General features: G+C 35.3%; 1 protein-coding gene across 1 annotated transcript in view; it reads right to left on the reverse strand.

Annotated features, from left to right (window-relative positions):
• LOC149808394 (kinetochore-associated protein 1-like) overlaps positions 1-14,349 on the reverse strand; it is a 221,977-nt gene that overhangs the window by 63,105 nt on the left and 144,523 nt on the right. The window contains exons 43-45 of the mRNA XM_089976616.1: positions 13,471-13,741; positions 12,269-12,364; positions 3,655-3,739 (exon numbers count right to left, since the gene is read on the reverse strand). Of these exons, the coding sequence (XP_089832742.1) occupies positions 3,655-3,739; positions 12,269-12,364; positions 13,471-13,741 (452 nt within the window). The remainder of the gene's footprint in view (positions 1-3,654; positions 3,740-12,268; positions 12,365-13,470; positions 13,742-14,349) is intronic.

Consider the following 14,349-nt stretch of genomic DNA (forward strand, 5'->3'; position numbering starts at 1 on the left):
GTATACATGCAATACATTTACTCTAATAATGAAACTGGGTACCCATTCTAAAAGAACATTTCAGGGAAATTTTTTATTTAATTTTTAAAAAAAAGGATTTTACCATGAAAAACATACAACTGTATTCAGGTCCAAAATAAACAAGACACTTGGCAGCTATAGCCTTACTATGAGAGACAGTATCTGAGATCCTGTCAGGGAAGCCCAAATGATTTCCCTCAACAGGTGAAGAAATTCATCTCCACTTCTTCAAAATTTTGAGAAGGGATCAGATTGGTTGGAGATTAGTCCCAGACTAGTCACTATCTTCCAACAGAGTGACAGGTCTCTCTAAGGATGTTGTGCATCAACCATTCATCAATGATGATGGGGACCACTAAAGACGTCAGTTGAGTCACTATTACCGGTACACCAATCACCCTGGGAAATGGCAAGGCCAAAGAGGAGAAAAACTGTAGATTGAGGAGAACCTGAAATAAAACTGCAGACTGAAGGAGGCAGGGGGCTCATAATGAATAGGTACAAGAAAGCAAGGAGTCAGAAACTCCATGCCTAAAAGCACAAAATGTTGGAAAGGGGACAAATCTGATTTCTTCCTATTTGCTGCAAAACCCAGCTGGAACAAAGAGAGAGCAACTGGTTCAAGTCTTGTATCAGAACTGAACTTATGTTTTTCTATATGGTGTTATCTAGGCTTGTCATCATTGCCACTAACAAAAGTAAATCTTTTTCAGGTGTTAATGTAGTTGACTGTCTTGGTGAAGGCCTGTGTTCTGATGTAGATAGTCTTAAAGGAAGTGCATGTAACTGAGACACAGTTCCTTGGAAAAATAAACAAAAGGACATAGGGTTAATGATAAAGTCAAAAGCATCAGTCAAATCAATGATGAGAGTAACTCATTCTTACAGAAACTCTTACCAACCCAACTTTATTCATCTTGAACTCAGCTATGAACTTGCTGAACTGGCCCAAGTCAATCACATATTGTAGCTTTCCGTTTGCTTTTAGCAGAAACGAATGTCAGAACTAAAAACCCCGAGAATCTGGCTGTATAGGCTGGATCCAAACATCTTTAATATGGTCTCCAAAATAAAAGGGCAATGAAAATCAAGCCATGGAATTTGAGGCTGGAGTGAAAATGAATGTAGGAAGGCATCTCGTTTCACCAAGTCAAGACTGCATAAAGACATTCACAATAGTGTGACGAGTTGTACTAGTAACAACTTTGGCAATTTTGAAGACAGACTCCTACACACGTTTGTTACCTTTCTCAGCAAGTCATTTACAACAGATGCCATGTCCAAGAAAGACAAAACTGCTACCATATTTCTAACTAAAGTCATGGTCTCATTAAACAATTTGCAATCTACCTTGTAGAAAGATGGTACAAACATATTACCAGCTGCTATATCCTTATCCAGGTTGGGACTTCCATATGATAAAGTGCCCAAATGGACTTGTAACCAGTGGGCAGAAAATGACACGGGCAGCTGGTATAGCTATTAGGACTATCTTCATTTTCTCAACACATCATAAATATATAATGCACATTGAAAGGGAAGAAGTTGTCATCAAAAGTAGAATGCTGGTTCATACCCAGAGGAAATGCCATAAATTATGGGCTTATCAAATTCACAGGTGGCCAAGAGTGTTGGTAGTGATGGCAAAACCCACCAATCTGAAATAAGAATTTTAACCTTACTGATCTAAAGTAATGTTGGGTTGAAACAAGCTTTCTACAGTTATTTTTTCCACCATGTGATGTAATGAAGTCCACTGAGAAAAGACTGCAAAATATGGAATTTGTGCAATGTATATACCTTGTGTATTCCATTAAGAATGTCTGTATCACACAATTTAGGTTGAGTTACAATCCGCATTGGCTGCTTTCATTTCAACAGATTTGTTAAACTTATACAGATAAATTGGTGCTGAGCTGCTGTGATCTCAGACTGGCCAATATTCAAATATGAAACAGGCCCTTTGGTATTCTTGACACAATCAAACATTACAAGCATTACCTTGATCAAGACAAACTGGTAATCAAGTTGTATTTTACCCCAATATAAATAAATCATGCTTGAAAACTGGAATCTGGTAGAAGTGACTGCAATGACATACTCTTAAGTTAAAGAAAAGTAATGACTCTGCCCATACTGAAATGACTGGCATATCAGTACTGGATTTTGGTGAAATGATTCTGCCCAAATTGATATAGTTGGTATACCAGTATTGGGGTTGGGGAAAGAACCAGTGGAATAAATGGTGCAAGAGAAATGCAGATAGACCAAACATGGACGATGGAACAGCGCCCAATTTGCAGCCATGCTCATTTTAGCAACCAACCTCTGATCACACAGTCTGGACCTGTGACAATGGAAAAGAATGTAACTGGAAAACTCTGGATGATCAGTCACAAACCCCATACAAATGTCACTTTGGCACTTATTTGGCATGCAGGGTAGGAGGAGGAGACTTACACCCAATGGACAACCAAAAAGAATTAGCAAGTTCTCTGGGTGTATCCATGTCAAAAGACAGGAAGACAAGTGAGATAAGAAAAACAGTTGACAAAAGGTCCCCATTAGTGGTTCCCAGTTTTGCAGTCCATGCTCACCATACTACTGACAGACTATTGGAATGAAGGCTTTGGACTTCTGCATCTGATGACTCAGATCTCACATGCATCTCTCTGTCTCTGAAGGCCAGTAGGCCAAGACCACTCTGCACAGCTTACACAAGTGTTTGATATAAGTACACTTCACACAAGTGTTTGATATAAGTACACTTCATACAACCATGACAAGTTTAGAGTGTTCTCAGACACCTTGAACTTTGTTATATTTCATGTATCTGGATGCCACTATGTATTGATTTCAACAATTGCAAAAGGACTTTAGACACAGACCCTCTGGACAGGTATTTTGCAATGGTTGTTTTAAGTTCACTTTCTACATCCAACATGAGTCTCATTCATGTTCTCGGACACCTTGAACTTCTTACATTTCATGTGCATACTTGCTATTTGTGTATCTATGTGGACACTAACAAAATGATTAAGTTATACAAATAGATAAAAGGTGCAACCAAATGATATTTAAGGAATGCATACATTTAAATTACAAATAGCAATGTTGGTGACTAAGTCAACTAAAACTGAAGAGAACAAAAATTAAGGACAAAAATGAAACAAAGTCACCAATGAAATGCCCCACGTAAGAAGAGATTAGTAATGCACTAAGCAGATGTTAATGATTCTAACCACCAAGCATAGACTGGGGAGATAACTCTAATGGGCTCTCTGAAGAACATTTTGAATTCAATTTTTATAGTGTATATGGTATGTAAACAGGAAATATGATTTTTTTTTTTTTTTTGTATGGCAGGGTTGGATTTGTATGGTAACATGAATAAATTTCTCATGTAAATAACTATGATCATGTAATGTATCCAATTGAGAAATTTAAAGAACTATAATTAGCAAGCAGATTTTCATTTTCTGAAAAAAGAGTGGATTGAAAAAGTACAATTTCACCATCCAAATCTTTAATGAATGTCCCCCATAACAGTATGCTGGGGCTTTTGTTTCTGACTGTGAACTGTTCATTCCTAAATTATTTTAACTTGATATTGTCTCAAGTCCAGTAGCTTACTGAGGACTTTCCAGGGTTCTCCCTCCATCATGGGGTGGAATGGTAGCCGTGTCTTGCTTTCAGGAGAAAGGGAATCCATCAGGATCTGGGAAGCAAAGAAAAACTTTAGTTTTAGTATAACTTTCCTGATGTGCGTCAATTAACTAACGACACTTTGAAATAATCAGCATAAGGATTGCCTGACCTGAGCTTCTTGAAAGACAATTTATGACATCATTTCGTTTCATGCAGACTAATCTTGTTTGATAAATAATATTACACACAATAGGGAACTGTATTGTATTGCTTCCTTTCTGCATTCATTTGGTTTGTTTTCAGTGCTCCAAAGATCCATAAATTCTACAAAATTCAAGCACTTATTACCATTTTACACCATTATCTGCTAAGGGCTGTTCCAGTAAAACATATACCCCAGGGGGGTAGACACTTTCAAATTCAACCAACCCACAACAGAAACAATTTTAAAAAAATTACGATCAATCATCAGATGTGTTTTAATCGAGAAACACTGCCCCCTACAGAAGTATATTTTTTAAATAAAATTTCTGGCAATGGGTTAGTGGGCGGTAGAAGCGATTTTAATATTGGGTTGGGGACAGAAGCAATTTAAATGACAGCAGGCTGGAGGTAATCTACTGAATTCTTATAGATCATATAATCTACTGCATATTTTTATTTGTATTTATTCATTATAATCAGTCTTTTGTCCTTTTGTTTGTTTGTCTGTCAGCCAAGTATGTCTCTGATACTGTGAAATCACAAATTTTCATGGTGGCTTATTATTTGTAGATGTCATTGACCAGTCCCTTAATACCTACTAATTTAAAATCCATGAATACAGATTTTATAATAGATATTTCTATTCTAATACAGAAATCATGAATTTGTATCCTTACTAAACTCTGTGTTTACTAAAGTGATACAATATGTCTTGCTATTTTTCTTTGTTCTCAGGCATGCTGCTTTTGACTAGAATAATAGTTAAATCTTCTATCGCTTTAAATGTGTGGTCAGATTCTATGATTCCTTGTTATTATTTTTTTAAATAAATGTTTTGATAAACTTATATGATCTGTCAGATAAAAAACCCAATGATGCCTGTGGAAGTGATGTTGCATCATTTGTCTACTTTTACACTATATCATTTCTTGTAAAAACATCTTTTTCAGTTACGGATGTCTTATTTTTATGCCTTGTTGCAAGACTAATATAAAGTTATTTTAAAAAAATATAGCAAGTCAAACATTTTTACATCATAAGTTAGATTTTTAAAAATGGATGAAAGTCAAGGAATCATTTTTCCCAGAGCACTCATAAAATTAATGTCCTTGCAGTTAACTGTATTGTCAACAGCATCATCATCATCACTGATGGCATAGCAGTAACATTCTGCACTTTCAATCCAGTTGTCACAGGTTCTATCTCCCACTTCTAGTCTTCCCCACTTCTAGTCTTTTATATGAGACTTATACCTATGGCCTGAGGGGCTTTCATGGCAAAGTGGTATAAGATGCTTGTCTTGTGATACAGATCTTAGGGGCTTCCATAACAGTGGTACAAGATGCTTGTCATGTGATTACTTGCCTCCAATGTGTAAATGAGAATGTTCCCAGTTACTTGTGGAAGGTCAGTGGTTCTACATCAGTGGTGTTTGGTGTCTCAAAAGGACTTGGATATTCTTCAGCAGTAAAACTGGCTGCCACATATAGATTTTCTTCAACTGAAAATGGTGTACAGGCCATAATGATCTACTGAAACCATGAGATCTCATGTCTAAATGACTTCAGCTGTTGGAGATAAATATCAAATCAAGAGATTCCATGTGCCCATGTGTACTAAGGTGCTTGCTTTTACATCACTTGCACATCTCACAGAGTGAGTTTGTGTCAATTTAGGTTGGTGGTCTGTCGGGGTTCTTCCTCCACCTAATATATTGTTAAAAAATCACCAAATCAAACCACACTAAATCAACCAACTAATCAACTTTGGCAACAGCAGCAAAGGTACTAGTCAATCATTTTTGGCACAGCTGTATGAGTTTAAAATTTCTGACTCAAATAATTTTTGTAGACGTTAGAATGTCGTCAATTATGCCTTTCTGACAGTTACCTAAAAGTCATCATCAGTTGGTGCAAATGGATTTTTAATTATAAGCATATGAGATGGAAAAGTCTTGAGCAATCCTGCATCACACACTACCAAAAAGTTTACATTTTAGCTCACTTAAATTTTCTCTTAACAATGTTCATTGTTCCAACTAGAACTGTTATAACTTATTCAAGCTATATTCACCAATATCTGGAGATATGCATCTGTAATAAATATTTGTAACAAAGTATAAGAATGCATCAGTGTTTTTCAATGATGCACTGAATTGAGCAACAACCACAATCAACAAACCAAGAAATAAAATAAACCACATAAAATAAAATAAAACCACATAAAATATACATCTCTTAGGCAGAAGTAGGGTATAATCATAATCTGTCAGAAGATTTTTAAATTTGCCAAATATTTTTTCCAACCATTCTGATTCAGTGGACATATCACCAGAATGGACAGAAACAGACCAGAAGGTTAAAATCGATTTGATACAGCTTTTAAATAGCTAAATTCATATTGGTTTAGTTAACTATACACCCTTTATTGTCTTCCTTTTCATGAAATTTCTTACTGAAGCTAAGAAAATAATGATGCACACAAAAAAAAAAAGGAGGCACACTTCTACTCATTATTGTTTTTATCATACTTCTCCATTCCAGCCTGTTCTTATGATCTTGTCCCCCCACATACTGTTTGTCTTGTTTATGATATGTATCTAAATTTCTTACTTACTTTTCCTACTACTATACAAATGTTCTGTGAATATGCATATCAGTGTGAATTACAATGGGGAGACTAAATCCAAGATTGAAAACCTCTACATTTCTGGATGCATTCTGCTTGGATTCCATATTTCTGCACAAAACTCAAGAGTTCAGGACTCTCTGTACTATTTCAGTTCCCACTGTAAATTTGTGCAAACACCATGATATTAAAATTCAGTAACTTAAAATTTTGAGTGCTGATGATCAAATTTATATCAGTATAGACACATCTATGATGACAGCTTTTGTGAGGAAAAAAAAACCATAACAGCTGCACCATTTTCTAGATCTATACAAATTTGAAATGTGTGCTTTCAATACTGCACCAAATAGTCAGCTGCTGATTTCAGTAATGTCCCTCACTTTTTTCAGTTACAAGTAGGACAAGCTCTCAAAAGATTGTTTTAACTATAATCTTACTTTCATTATCAACCAATCAGGGACAGTCAAACCTATATATACTGGTACTCTATTTTATCTTCACTGATTTATAGTATGGTTCTTGTTCTTTCACATCTGTAGTAATGTCAGTCCTTTAACAGCTCTCAATGGTTGTAAGCATTTTTCGACCATGCTTAATGGACACACTGTAAGATAATATTCAAGTAACAGAAATACTATGGGATAACCAGAGACCAATAAAATCGAATAGTCAAGTTATCTCCCCTGGAGGGATGCTGCCAGGATTTCAGGATTTACTCTAAGTTTTGTGTGTGTGTGTGATCTCCAATGAGGAAGTGGTGGCAGGATGAATAGCCATTGTTAAATATCTCCCTAACACTTAAATATCTTTCTTACTGTTCCACTTTGTTAAGGCTCTACTGACGTCAAAATTCTCAAAGAGATGTCATCTCTAGTTGTATAGCAATTATTACTGTGATGTCATTGAGCATGGTCACGTGGTTGTCGTGGGGTCTTGGTTGGGAGGGCATAAAGACCATAGGCTTACTCCATATCTGACATCTAATTATGATGTTGTCAAAAGAATTAAAAAATTTATAACAATTCAGTTGGACTCGGATACTTAATTCATAGTCAATGAACAGGTTCTAAAATTGGTGTGTTTATTATTGGAGCTATATTCCTCCATCACATTCAAGATTTGGATATACCAAAGGTGAAATTGGTACAGTTGCATCCTAAGCTACTACCGTGGGTACTTCAAATGTTATTTAATGTGAGGCTTTAATGCAAGAACTCATAGCTTCAGTGATTTTTGGGTTAAAAAAATTAATTTCTTTTCAAACAACTCAATTTGGTGCAAGTTACATTGTTTTTTAATGATACGGTGAGAATTCTTGATGTGTAAAAATTGCACAAGAAATGAACGTCAGATCAGAAAATTACTACCATTGGAAAATACTGATAGGAATATACAGAAATAATGATATAATTATTTAAGTAGAATATGTGGTGACAATACGAGTGCTAGTTCTACAACTTTGTGCAAAATACATCTTGTACAACTATTCTGTTGTTTCTAACAGCACTGTAATATGGCAATAACTTCTGTCCACTTTTTACTTTAGTCCCTTGCTAATTAATAGTTTTAGATTTTACAACACTAAGCACATTTTACCTTTTGACAATAACATATCATTACAAATATTTAGATTGCAAGAAAATAGAAGTTACAATTTTATTAAAAGCACTGGTACCAGTAAGACTAAAGGAGATGGTAAAAGAAAAGAATCAGGACAAACAGATTAGTAGTGTAGTAAAGAATCCATATATCAGAATGACATCAAGTATTTTTTCATCATCAGTTAATGATACTGCTTAAAAATGTATTGTACTAGATAACAGACTTTTTTAGTTATCCATTTTGCAATAAAAATACCAAATGATGGCTTGGAACTAAGTGCCAAAAGGTCTGCAGAAAATACCATCATGATCCAAAGATACATAGGAAGAACCGAACACAAACAGGACAAATTGTATCCATCTTGCTTTGAGTTTACACAGATCAGTCAGTCTCTTATGTTTATTGTCATTTAATTTTTGCACATAGAGAGCATGTACATCAGTTGGTCATACATCTGCATGATATAAAAGTTTGTCTTTTTATTCTTTTGTTGCCACAGTGGTTCTGCCAACTAGAGATCTACACACACTTAATTATGTTGTATGTGGATTCTCTGATGTTCCTGATGAGCATTAATCTGTTAATTGTTTCTGAATTTAATAAGATCCTCCTCCTCTATGTACGAATATTATTCTGTGCTGTGAATTCCTTTCATTGCCTGCTGTCTGAAACACATGTGCATAACTAGCCTGAACAAGTTACTGTTCTTTATGGTTGTGCAATTTTCAACATCTCACATGTATGGCCCCATGGGTATTCTCTCTTGGATATCTCTGTCCCAAAAAGAAAAGTTTTGAACCAGAGGTCTCGTTAGGATTTTAAGACTAAGATTCCATGGCTCCCATTTTAGTAAAAATATGAATCCCACCAATAAAAGTTGCAGTCCCCTCTCAGAAAACTATGCAGATTAATAGAACTGTTGGTTGCCATAGAGTTTAATTTCTACATTCTTTATAACACTGACAAAGCTCTTGTTTATCCATCAGAGTGAGTCTGAATTTTTTCGATCCAAAGCACTAAGCTAGGCATCACACACTTGGCTACTGTCCCTTCCAAACTATCAGTTCTAGTAACTTTAGCACTCTCCTGAATCTCATTACAATCTTCGTCAGTTTGCCTTTGAACACCAAAATTTTCATTCAAGTCTAAGTCTCATGCCATGATTCCGAGGTCAGGTGCACTGCTTATTCCGTTACACTCAGAAATGAACACAATAATGAAAGCTAAAGCTGTTTATTTGATGTACTGTTACAAATGACCACACGTACATCTCTGGGTATTTCTTCTCTGAATTCAAGCACTGTAAATATCAGTAGATTTTCCCACCCAGTTGCCAGTCAAAGTCTTTGATCTTGCCGCTTAGCTATTGCAGCATGTTCTTCTGATGTACTCTTATAATGGTGACGAGGGGGGGGGGCCTTTCAACCACTAAATTCTGTCATTGTAAATATCAGTACAGCTAACTGATCAACACATTTTCCCACTAAGCAGGTGACTGAAAAAGGACTGGCAAGTCTTTGAATTTTACCGCCCACCTAAATAAAAAAAATTGGCGTCCAAATACACGTGATTATAAGCGCTTCAGAGACCTCTGTCAGTTTTCACTAACATGAACTCTGCCAAAGATTCACTTCCTTGCATCAGTGTTTTGCTGCCTCTTATGCTAGATTTTTCTCTTCCATAATGCTGTATTAGGGTTTTAAGTTCAACATTCCCATAGTCTGCTTGTTTAGACATGGGTACCTCGAATAAATATAACCGGCATATTGTCCATCCAACACGTACATCGGACTCGCACTCAACATCAATTTTGGGCTCAAAATCACACACTGGTATTTCCAGTGACATTTTCCCAATGTCCAACAGACCGATATACATGAAATTCATTGTCATCATAGCTATCACCAGCCAGTATTTGCCAACTGAAAACGTCGTCTGAAGACAAACCGTGTTGTGATTCAACCATTTTGGTTTTCTGTGCGGCCCTTATTGGAAACATGCATTTGTAAAACTTCCACGATGAAATTAAGGCTAAAACTCCATAAAATGCTTATTCCAGGGCCAATGAACCAATCAAATTTAGTTAAACAGCCATTCATGTCGAACCAAAGTATCCAGATATCTGGATGTTGCATCAAGCGATGTGAGACAGCTGCGGCAGCGCAAATTACATCACGAAATGCACTTTTAAAGTTAAAAGTTTAATAAAAATTGTATACCGTGCAAAGCATATTTTTTTTTATCCGCGACATTAACGTAATTTGCTGAACGCATATCACTCCTTTAAAAGTAAGCGAATTCATACAAATTACATGCACTTGCATGTACTGGCATAATTTTCTGACCCAATGTTTTATTCACAGTTTGTCTTCAGACAATGTTTTCAGTCGGCAAATACTGGCTGGTGATAGCTATGATGACAATGAATTTCTTTTCTTTCTGACAACCCCACCAGCAATTTTTCATTTTGTTAACACAACCCACAACAGAAGTGATTTTCCTAACCAAACTTCCACTGTCAGAATCAAAATAGTTCGAAACACAACCTCCTACAGAAGTTTTTTTGAAGTGCCATCCCCGGGGGAGATATATGTTTTACTGGAACAGCCCTAAACACTGGTTATAAAACATGTCTGAATGTAGAAGAAACATCAAAATCAATAATTTTTTGCACGTTATTTTCTAGAAAGCATATAAAATATTTGAAATACAAACTCACATTAATTACTATTAAATAACTTTTATTTGTGGGATAAATATTTACATTGATTTTATGGATAGTATAAAACCATGAATTTAATTTATGTTGATTTTAACTGCAAATTTAACACACATAGGAGTCTAGCACTCAACCAACCGACCTAACACAAGTTCCCCAAACAACAAACCTATATTGACTTCTAAAGTTATATAGGAACTGTTCCATATTTCATGAATTTAAGCACCGACAGATATCATAATAAGTTTGACAAAAAAATTGATGCTGACAAAATAGTTTAATAAACAATCTGATTATCAAGTTTTATACTTTAGGTTAAAACCCCTCTCTGAACATTGAAAACATGATTTAAGTTAATGCCCATTTCTGAATAGTGAAAGCATGATTTAAGTTAATCCCTCTCTGAACAGAGAAAGCATGATTTAAGTTAATGCCTCTCTGAACAGAGAAAGCACGATTCAAGTTAATGCCTCCCTGAACAGAGAAAGCATGATTGAAGTTAATGTCTCTCTGAATAGAGAAAGCATGATTTAAGTTAATCCCTCTCTGAACAGAGAAAGCATGATTTAAGTTAATGTCTCTCTGAACAGAGAAAGCATGATTCAAGTTAATGCCTCCCTGAACAGAGAAAGCATGATTCAAGTTAATGTCTCTCTCTGAACAGAGAAAGCATGATTTAAGTTAATCCCTCTCTGAACAGAGAAAGCATGATTTAAGTTAATGCCTCTCTCTGAACAGTGAAAGCATGATTTAAGTTAATGTCTCTCTCTGAACAGAGAAAGCATGATTTAAGTTAATCCCTCTCTGAACAGAGAAAGCATGATTTAAGTTAATCCCTCTCTGAACAGAGAAAGCATGATTTAAGTTAATGCCTCTCTCTGAACAGTGAAAGCATGATTTAAGTTAATGTCTCTCTCTGAACACAGAAAGCATGATTTAAGTTAATCCCTCTCTGAACAGAGAAAGCATGATTTAAGTTAATGTCTCTCTGAACAGAGAAAGCATGATTCAAGTTAATGCCTCTCTGAACAGAGAAAGCATGATTCAAGTTAATGCCCATTTCCGAACAGTGAAAGCATGATTTAAGTTAATGTCCCTCCATGAACAGTGAAAAAATTAATTGGTACATGCATATCTCTGTTCAAATTGCCAGTCTTAGATGATTTTATAGTTGTCTCCTTGTATCTGGTTGAACTTTTGTACACAAAAATATGTTGTATTGTATAGAATTACACCATCGTATCATGGAATAACATTCTAAGCGAGTTATCGTGTGGAGAACTTTTGTACATAGCAGTAGAGTAATAATTACACCATTATATCATGGAATAGATTCTAAGCAAATGTCTGAATGGAGAAATTTTCTAAGACAATTAATGAAACACTTTTGGCAGAGAAAACTGGCATGGATTAGGTGTTGCTGACAATCAGTAGACAACCAACCTCCTCTTTGTCTCCATCTGGTCGGTACCTCAGTTCATACTCAGAAGGCTTGGACTGTCGCTGGTACACCTTAAGGTAGTGAAGTAACTTGAGGCCCTATAAAGGCAGCACAGCAATGGTTTATTACAAATGTAATACCTAAGACTTGAGGCCCTATAAAGGCAGCACAGCAATGGTTTATTACAAATGTAATACCTAAAACGTGAGGCCTTATAAAGGCAGCATAGCAATGCTTTATTATAAATGTAATACCTAAAACTAAAGGCCTTATAAAGGCAGCACAGCAATGCGTTATTATAAATGTAATACTTAAAACTGAAGGCCTTATAAAGGCAGCACAGCAATGCTTTATTATAAATGTAATACCTAAAACTTAAGGCCCTATAAAGGCAGCACAGCAATGCTTTATTATAAATGTAATACCTAAAACTTAAGGCCCTATAAAGGCAGCACAGCAATGCTTTATTACAAATGTAATACCTAAATTAGGCAAATCAGTAATCTACAATGGACTTTCTTTCTATTATTTTGATTAATTCTGGTTTATTGACCAAGAAAAATTTAATTCTAAATTTCTTCTAAACAATTCAAAATCCACCATAACTACTTACCAGGTTTTCTACCATATTAATCTCTGTCTCAGTTCATTTTTACTCCCTGTGAATCCTATAAATGGTATCATTTTTACACAGCCTTTTCAACTTCTACCCTATCCACATAAGCAATTTCAAATCTCCTCCTCCTATCCTACTCATTCTCCACAACAGTGATCTTGTTTTTCTCAAATTTCTACATGTGCATGATCAAGTTGTCCACTGTGGAGCACAAACAGGAATATCTCAATCTTATATTGTGTGCCTGATGTCATCCACTACATGACCTTCTAATGAGATCTCCAACTTTCAACATTACTTGAGCATTCCTTTTCTTTCTTATTTATTCCTTTTCTCTCTAAACTATTTGCATTAAAATAAATACTATGTGATAAATAAAATCTCCAATGGGTAATGATTTAATGCTGAATTTATTAATGAGCTGAATAATTTCCAGCTTTTGTGAGCCAAGGCTGACAAAAACTGGAAATTATTCAGTGTGTTTACTTCTACTTATAAAGATTTAATACCCCTCCATATCCACATTGGTGATCAATCCACATGTATGCTCTTGTGACTTTAAATTAGCAATCTTATGTTGCAACATACCTTATCCACAGTAGCATTTCCATCTAGTCTCTGTAATTCTCCTAGAAAAAACTCCAGTGTTTCATAGTCATAGGAACTTGTCCTCTGGTATAGCTGGTTGAGCCTGTCCACAAGAACATCTGAATTTTGTATCTCATGGCAGACCTGTATAGCTCGAGCCAATATGGACGTCTTGTTCTGCTGAACACTGCCACTGAATGTGTGGTCAGGATGGACAAACAAGTGATTCAGATACAACAGCAAGCCCTCATCTTCATCCAGACCGAATGCCCTGTGTATACAGAATGACCTCTTTAAACTGTTATCACCAAACAAATTGTAAGATTATTATCAATGAAATTATAACAACCTTTTCAGTGGAATAAAACCATATATGGAAACTATTATCAACTTTTCAATGAAATAAAATCATATATGGATGAATTATTTGTTCATTAAAAGTCAGAAAAACTGAAGTGATTTGAGCACCAAATGATAATCAGCTCAGTATTTCCAAAGGTAAACTTCTAGATGGTTGACTAGAATTCTATACTAGTCATGGATTCTTATACCATTTACACTTGCTTGTAAGTCAAATCTAACAACAATGACTCAAATCTGTAATTGCATAACTGTTATGAGTCAATACTCATACAAGAAGTAACAGAAATGAGTGAAAAGCAACAAGCTTTGTAAAATTCAACAAATTATTTACTTAGAACACAAAGTTAAAATGTTAAAAAAGAACTTATGGCATTATGAATTAAATCCCAAATAATCCTAGAATTACAGAAACAAGTCCAAATAATTAAAAGTTCTGAATAAACTTTAGTAGAATCCAAATTAAAGTCAATGCTAAAGGTGTTGATGTGAGTGTGATAGCTCATAAAGTGTTCATCT

The sequence above is a fragment of the Sinohyriopsis cumingii genome, chromosome 1 (genome assembly GCF_028554795.1).
Source record: "Sinohyriopsis cumingii isolate HCF-2022 chromosome 1, ASM2855479v2, whole genome shotgun sequence".
NCBI classification, from domain to species: domain Eukaryota; kingdom Metazoa; phylum Mollusca; class Bivalvia; order Unionida; family Unionidae; genus Sinohyriopsis; species Sinohyriopsis cumingii.